This window comes from Malus sylvestris, chromosome 14, assembly GCF_916048215.2.
Source record: "Malus sylvestris chromosome 14, drMalSylv7.2, whole genome shotgun sequence".
Classification (NCBI taxonomy): domain Eukaryota; kingdom Viridiplantae; phylum Streptophyta; class Magnoliopsida; order Rosales; family Rosaceae; genus Malus; species Malus sylvestris.
In genome coordinates, this window is record NC_062273.1 from 25,584,180 (window position 1) to 25,592,057 (window position 7,878).

At 37.4% G+C, this 7,878-nt stretch overlaps 1 protein-coding gene and 1 long non-coding RNA gene across 3 annotated transcripts in view; one reads left to right on the forward strand and one right to left on the reverse strand.

Moving 5' to 3' along the window:
- The window catches only part of LOC126599969 (uncharacterized), a 1,269-nt gene extending 504 nt beyond the window's left edge, over positions 1–765 (reverse strand). The window contains exons 1-2 of the long non-coding RNA XR_007615318.1: positions 647–765; positions 171–312 (exon numbers count right to left, since the gene is read on the reverse strand). This is a non-coding gene — a long non-coding RNA (uncharacterized LOC126599969). The remainder of the gene's footprint in view (positions 1–170; positions 313–646) is intronic.
- On the forward strand, positions 697–5,564 carry LOC126599966 (nucleobase-ascorbate transporter 6). 2 transcript variants are annotated; one of them, XM_050266460.1, is made up of 15 exons: positions 697–830; positions 1,272–1,412; positions 2,146–2,243; positions 2,363–2,539; positions 2,843–2,943; positions 3,083–3,158; positions 3,250–3,309; positions 3,434–3,618; positions 3,920–4,016; positions 4,112–4,198; positions 4,358–4,416; positions 4,496–4,587; positions 4,702–4,779; positions 4,898–5,058; positions 5,154–5,564. In XM_050266460.1, the coding sequence occupies exons 2-15, from the start codon at positions 1,301–1,303 to the stop codon at positions 5,370–5,372; spliced, it is 1,602 nt and encodes a 533-aa protein (XP_050122417.1). In that variant the 5' UTR covers positions 697–830; positions 1,272–1,300; the 3' UTR covers positions 5,373–5,564. The 2 variants fall into 2 exon arrangements, with proteins under 2 accessions (XP_050122417.1, XP_050122416.1); XM_050266459.1 differs by having other exon boundaries at positions 794–944.
- Positions 5,565–7,878: the final 2,314 nt, after the last annotated feature.

Here is a 7,878-nt window from a genome sequence, read left to right on the forward strand (position 1 = left end):
TTATTTTCGTTACATTTAATAACAGAAAATTTGTTTTCCAAATATTTGTAGCTTATGAATTTTCATTCACTTTTTATAATTTAAGGGGTAATAACGTCTTTCAATAAAATCATCAAATTTAGGGGTGTTGGTAAGCGGGTTATTGATATTGCCAAGGAACTGGAAGGTACCTTTATCTGACACAACACGAACTCAAACGGTGTCGTTTTGTCCTACTCAGTGCTTTCAGGCCCTGACATGTTTCATTTCGTTTCAAGTTCAACCATGGCGCTTTGCTTTTCAACAGGTAAGCTCCTCTGGCTTTTTGCACAGCTGACCACACTCAGAAGCAGAAACAACCAAGCAAACACCGAAAAAAGTTCAGATTTTATCGTAAATTAATTGACAATACGAAAAATAGTTTTACTTTTTATAGGTTCGTATAAATATTAAACCCGAGCCTCAACTAAGTATTAAACTTGCTATTCATAAAAGTTATCGCCTATAAATAGAGATAATACCACTAGATTTTGGTAACGAGTAAAAGTAATTATTTTTCTGTAGAGATCAATGAATGATGCTTGGCAGGGTGCATTTTCATGTTAACAGTACGTGTAGTAAGTGTGTACAGTGATAACTAGCTCCTAGAGAGAGAAACACTTTTTACCTTTCTAGTGAGAGAAAGTGAAGGAATACAAGAATCCATTTTTGTGCTCTCAAAATCAATACTTTCCTTTTCTATGTCAATTCTACATTCCCATTCTGTCTTCACCTGCTCTCCTCTCAACTGGGTTTACCTGGAATTGCTCCTCTCTCTCTCTCTCTACACATTTTGAGTGAACAGCGTTTAGGTGTGTGCACTGTGTGGGGTATATGGATTTTTGACTTCAGAGGGAGCTTTCCCACTTTCATATATTTTGGCTTTTGCTTTTGCTTCAGCTTCTTGCAGCTGGTTGAAAAAAACGGTGCTTTTCTGCTTTTCTCTATTTTTTTTTTCCCTGATTATTTTTTGTGTGCAATTATTATGCCCCTTTTGTCACTATATCAAGCTTCTTGTTACACCATCACTCTTTGCCTTCTATTTCTTTTTCTTATAGGCTACACAGTTCCCATCTCTATTATTTGGTGGTTTAGTGGGTTGTACATGTGGGTTGTTCAACCTTTTGGGTCATCACTGCTGTGCTGACTGTTTCCCCTGTTTCTGCTCACTTCAGTGGGGGGTTTTTTGCTAGATTTGGAATCTGGGTTTTGCTTAGATTTGTGTTCTCATAGTGTTTCTGGTGTTTTCCTAGTGAGATAAAGCAAGTTCAGAGGAGGAATCATGGCGAGTGGAGGCGGCGGTGGAGCTCCAAAAGTTACAGAGCCACAGCCACATCCACCAAAAGAACAGCTACCCAACGTTTCTTACTGCATTACTAGTCCACCTCGATGGCGTGAGTGCCTCTAATACCACATTCACTAATTATTTTACTTGTTTTGCTATCTGGGATTCTAAATTTCTAAGCTTTTTTTTCACGTACTAATGATATTGTAAGATTATTCTTGGTGGATCTTTAGTTTCTAGCTGTGATTCTTTTGAATCATTTTGGTATATCTGAAGCAGGTGTTAGATAATTCCTCTCTTTAATTTATTCTATTTAGGGGACATATTCCTGCATTTTAATTGTTGAAAGTAGCTTTTTCTTAGTTCTCTCTTTTTCTTTGGTAGATACCACTTTTCGAAAGGGAAATGGAAAGTCGAAATTCTAAGTGCTTTTGTTTTTCTGAAAGAAATTTACTGTCTTTCTTATTACCCTTCTTCTCTTTTTCTTTTTGGAATTGCGTTTCTGGAGGGATTTGTCTTAATCTTATGTATATTTTGTTAATTGCTTACTTGTCTATTCTTTTGACTCGGTAGCTTTTACTGATCAAGTGTTATCACTACTATTTTTGGGAACCTGGTATATTGTTTTGCATTAGCCGGAACCTAAGCAATGTGCTGAATTCTAATTCGGTGGGAATCAGTTTGACTGTTTACGAATTCAAATTGAACATGTTGATACATTGCAGATATTGTGTAGTTTTAATTTTGTAGTGCAGGTGAACTTGATTACTCTTAAATCCTGTTATTACTTCATTTGTTAGTCGTAAATGATTTAACAAAATCACGGCCCATTTCTGGTGCAGCCGATGCCATTCTCCTTGGTTTTCAACACTACCTTGTGATGCTTGGGACTTCAGTTCTCATCCCCAGTGCTCTTGTTCCCCAGATGGGAGGAGGAAATGTAAGACTCGAAGAGCTTTTTGCGCAAATTGTGATTGACATCAGCCATATATTGTACTTTTCTTCAAAATTGACCAACTGTATATATGTATAAACATGTGTCGCTTGCTATTGTTATAGGAGGAGAAGGCCAAGGTGATACAGACCCTACTCTTTGTTGCTGGTTTGAACACATTGAAACAGACTTTGTTTGGGACTAGACTACCAGCAGTGATTGGAGGGTCGTATACGTTTGTCCCGACCACAATTTCCATCATATTAGCTGGTCGATTCAGTGATGGTCAAGACCCTATAGAGGTTTGTTCTGAATCCCATCCCCTTTTTTTGGTAGTCATTTTATAAACCAAATTGTTTGTCACTGGTGCATAACAAAAAATACGTCAGGTATCCATAGTTGTTATTTTATGTGTGTCAAGTGAACTTGCTGAAATGCATACACTTAATGCTGATACACTACTTACTAGAACAGTGATTGATTTATAAAATTTAGAGAGAAGACGAGTTACGTGCATTCAGACATCAATAATTCTCACTTTCATCGGCACAGACTTGATTGGAAGCTTGCAGCTTGTGACTATGTTTTAACGTCGTTCATTTCAGAAATTTAAGAGGACAATGCGGGCAATCCAGGGTGCTCTTATTGTTGCTTCAACTCTTCAGATAGTCTTAGGCTTCAGTGGCCTTTGGCGTAATGTTGCAAGGTTGGTTCTAAATAAGCAAAACTCAATCATGGTTGTTAGATTAGTCTAGAACTTGTGAGATTCATAGAGAAATATTTCAATTTTCTTTCTAAGCTTAAAAAGTCATGGTGATTAAAGCTCAACAAATTTTATTGTTCAGGTTTTTAAGCCCACTTTCAGTTGTCCCTTTGGTAGCAATGGTTGGTTTTGGACTCTACGAGTTAGGTTTTCCAGTGGTAAGTGCTCTTCTGAGATGTGTATAGGCGCATAATACACGGTGGATGATGTTCTGACAATTATTTCTTAATGCTTCTCCTGGATATTTAGCTTGCAAAATGTGTGGAGATTGGACTGCCAGAGCTTATCATTTTAGTATTCATTTCTCAGGTAATGGTCCTTAAAACGTGTTTGAATCCTTATTATGTCTCTTGCCTTTGTGCTGTTATCTTTGTAACCTTATAGAAAACTATTCTGCAAGGCTGATATTGTATTTGCAATGATTGTGATGCAGTATTTGCCGCACATAATTCACAAAGGAAAACCTATATTTGATCGTTTTGCTGTCATATTTTCTGTGGTGATTGTGTGGATTTATGCTCACCTACTCACGGTTGGTGGAGCATATAATGATACCGGCCCAAAAACACAGGCAAGCTGCCGTACTGATCGTGCTGGACTTATAAATGCTGCTCCGTGGTTAGTATGAAATGTGTCCTTAATACAATTTTAACATTTTTATTGCTGTAATCCTTGCTCTTTACCACGGTCCAACCAAAATTTTTGGTGAACAAGGAAAAACTAAATTGAAATGTCCTTTTGTTATTCTTTTAAAAGTAGGCTCCCAAGCCTTACTAGGAGTTTAAGACATGCTATGACGTTTAAATTCTTGATTTGCCTTCGTTAAATAGTAAATATTTAGTCACTAGCATGGCTTATGTTTTGGATTGGTACCTAACATTTGTTGGAAATTAATCCTTGCTGGAACTTGGGTTTGCAGGATTAGAGTTCCATATCCCTTCCAATGGGGAGCACCTTCCTTTGATGCTGGTGAAGCCTTTGCTATGATGGCAGCGTCTTTCGTTGCACTTGTTGAGGTTTGCTCTCTATACCTTCCTGTTCTCTTAAATTGATATTAGTTGATAGGCCGAAATTCATAATTTTCATTACTCTGTATTACTTTATAAAACAGTCAACTGGTGCTTTCATCGCTGTTTCAAGATATGCTAGTGCAACTCCAGTGCCACCTGCTATTCTGAGTCGTGGAGTTGGTTGGCAGGTATAAAAGCTTATCTATGTGTGAATTTTATTTTCCCACAAATTTCTTCGACATAAACTTATCTGATTTTGTTTCCAAACCTGAATGCGCATCAATCTATCAATGCCATCTTTACGTTATACAGGTGAGCAAAATATAATGCAGTTTTTGTATTCACAGGGAGTTGGCATTCTGATTTCGGGCTTGTTTGGAACTGTGACTGGATCCTCAGTTTCTGTGTAAGACTCTTAATAGGAAACATTTATGCTGTATAAATAAACATCTACCTTTCTAAGACTTCCCGTTGTCTCTGAACAGAGAAAATGCTGGTCTGTTGGCGTTGACACGTGTTGGCAGTCGAAGGGTTGTGCAAATATCTGCTGGTTTCATGATATTTTTCTCCATTCTGGGTAAGTTATTAATGTATGAGATCTTCTGAATTGAACGTACATTATAATTTATGTTAAGTTGGCAACTGTTTGCGACCGTTTTGTTTTGTTACTCAACATTTCATCATTTTACAGGCAAATTTGGAGCAGTCTTCGCATCAATCCCAGGGCCAATCATTGCTGCTTTGTACTGTCTGTTCTTTGCATATGTTGGTATGTACAGCTCCTTTAACATGTGCTAGCAGACTGTAGATGGCTCAAGCTCCTTCATTTTTATATCAGATTATTTTATGATGTCTATTCCATTTAAATTTTAATCATGCATTCACAGGTGCCGGAGGTCTTAGCTTTCTACAATTCTGTAACCTAAACAGCTTCCGAACAAAGTTCATATTGGGCTTCTCTATCTTCCTTGGTTTGTCCATACCGCAGTACTTCAACGAGTACACAGCCATCAACGGTTACGGTCCAGTCCACACAGGAGGAAGATGGGTATGCAATAATTATAACAAACCCATGTATTTCCTGAATCATGCAATTTTATGTTATGATCTTTACTAACATAAATGTTCATCTATTTTTCGCAGTTCAATGATATGATCAATGTCCCTCTACAGTCAGAAGCGTTTGTCGCGGGCTGTGTCGCATATTTTTTGGACAACACACTGCACCGGAAGGACAGTTCAGTTAGGAAAGACCGAGGTAAACATTGGTGGGACAAGTTCCGGTACTTCAAGGGCGATTCAAGGAGTGAGGAGTTTTATTCGCTACCATTCAATCTCAACAAGTATTTTCCATCCGTATGAAGAAGCTCGTGGTTCGGAGTTTTTGAACGGGAAGCGGGGTTCCGGTGTACTGATCGACCCCAAGGTCTCAATAACTTGTCTGTGATCCCTCTGTTTCTTTGCTGATATATAAGATGTATCTTTTCCTGAATACGATGTTGTAGTCGTACGTAAATCCAACTGGGGATGCCAATTAAAGTTAGCATTGAAGCAGTTCTGTGCTCTCCAATTTTAGTTCAATTTTTTTTATATGGAAATTTTAGTCTTGACAAGTGTTCCCTCTTAACCTATCCATGTTCAGTAAGCGAGTCTAAAGACGGTGATTTTCTATTATGCTCCTGTGTATGCACTGAGATTTTTAGTCGTTGGATTCTTGTTCATTGAATTTCCTAAACGCATTTCTAACAATCCATTGCTTTAATGCTTGCCATACACAGAAGCACGGTAGAGTTTTTGCGAAAATCGAACTCAATAGTTCGTGAAAATTCATTGTCTTACATTTTATTTGTTGGCTAGTTAACTAATAACATAGAAGACATGGGCGTAGCTACAAAGATCAAATCTTTTGCACCAAAAATGGGTGTAGCTTCTTTGCGTCCCCGATTATTGTTTGATACATATTAAGTTTATGACAACAATATTAAGAATAATTAAGTTTATAAATATATGTTAGTCAATAATTTGAGCAATAGCAAGGCCACACCTATTTTAAGTATAGAAATATAATCTCGTAGCTACATTAACTTAAGCGAATGTGCTCATCTCCGCAGTTTATATTGGTATTTATCTTTTTCTTGACCAAGAAAAGAACATAACATAAAAAACTTGGTGGTCCATCCAACAAGTTGGAGGAGCATTTGGATATATTAGCTTTGGATTTGGAATGAATTCAATTGAGATCTGTGTTATTGGTGGACCCAAAATATGGTGAGACCCACTGTAGTGTGGTTGATCCACACAATTTCTATTAGGGCCCAATTACACCAGGCCCACTGAAAACTCACTCCAACCAGTAAGTAGCTTAGAGCATAAGTATCTCTTTAATTCCAACCAACCAGCTTGCACACCATGTTCCTTGCAACTTGACCAATTGTTAACAGACCAAACGAACGTTCTACCTGGTAAAAAAAAAAAACATTAAATAAAATGCTCCACAAGCGTAATATATTCTCGAGAAATGCTAGACTCAGTCGCATGTCTCATAATGTGTCAATGTCTAACAATTATTCGAGTTTGACATCCTCCAATGCATTAGCATCTGGCAATTACTCAAGTTCGTTCATTGGTCCCCAGTACATTAACGTTTCACAGTTATTCACATAGACGACCGACACTAGCAGCATTCTAAATTATTTGAAAATTTTCCTACATTAGATGATGGTGAATGGTGATGAACTAGACAACGCATAATTCCATTAGAAAAAATTCCTCATGCACAGAAGAAAGAGGAGAAGTTCTTACTGAAGAAAGAAAGTTGAGACTACACCATAAAACCAATTGGTAATATACGGAGTAACCTAACTTACTTATAAGCCTATGCAAGGTCCCTCATCTCATCAATGTGGGACTCATTCTCAACACTTACTCGAAGATGACAACACCAAATTTAAGTCTTCCGTTAGCTCCAGGTGAGAGGATTTTATTAGGATATCTTCTTGGGTTTTGGTCACAGACTAGGGTTACAAAAAACGGAAGAAACAAAAACCAGCAAATTAATCAAATCTCCCAACATCCTATTTGCTGTTTGGTAGGGGAAATTAGTAGAAATACAAGGTTTTATTGCCTAATGGAGATGACAATGCATGGGACCTAGAAATTAATACAGAATGGGAAAGAAACAAAAAACAACTCTGATCATACAAAAATTCCCAGAAAATACTCATCTCCTGCTGCAGCTGCTGTTTGGTGGGAGGTCCAAACAGAGAGAAGGTCGAATGCATTATGCATGCCAAGGGAATGGCAATGGGGACCTACAATGTTGTTACTGTTACTATCCATGATCCACCCACTTCAATTCATGAAAAGGAGAGGAAGTGCAATGCAATCCATTCGTTTTTTGCATGGATAAAGTTAAGCACAGAGAAAATGAAATGCGTACATATATAGCTATGGAGAAGTCAGGACTCAGAAGGGTCAATATCTTTCATTTTATGTTAATTAAATTGTTTTAGTCCCCTAATTCTCGATTAACAGATCTGACTTGGGTTTTATTACCACAAATTTTTTATTTTTCCGTGTTAGGGTTTGAGACGGATGGACTATTAAATACGAGCTACGTTTTGGTAGGCTTAAGAATTGTTAATAATGAGGAGGTGATGAAAGCCGAACTGTATCTAAGTTTTGAGTGTTCATACTAAAATTGTTGAATGGTTTGGTGGAACTCAAATTACTATTGTTCATAGAAACCAAACCCCAATATTTAATTTAGGGACACTTTGGATGCAGTCTCTAACTATCAACAGAGATAATAAAGTGAATCCGATGATTATCTCAATATGGCAAGTGCGAGTATGAAAACATGATTAGC

Coding starts and splice junctions, on each gene's coding strand:
- LOC126599966 (XM_050266460.1), top strand. CDS start 1,301: ATGGCGAGTGGAGGCGGCGGTGGAGCTCCAAAAGTTACAGAGCCACAG. Junction 3,310..3,433: donor TTTTAGTATTCATTTCTCAG/GTAATGGTCCTT, acceptor ATTGTGATGCAG/TATTTGCCGCACATAATTCA. Junction 4,780..4,897: donor TCTGTTCTTTGCATATGTTG/GTATGTACAGCT, acceptor ATGCATTCACAG/GTGCCGGAGGTCTTAGCTTT.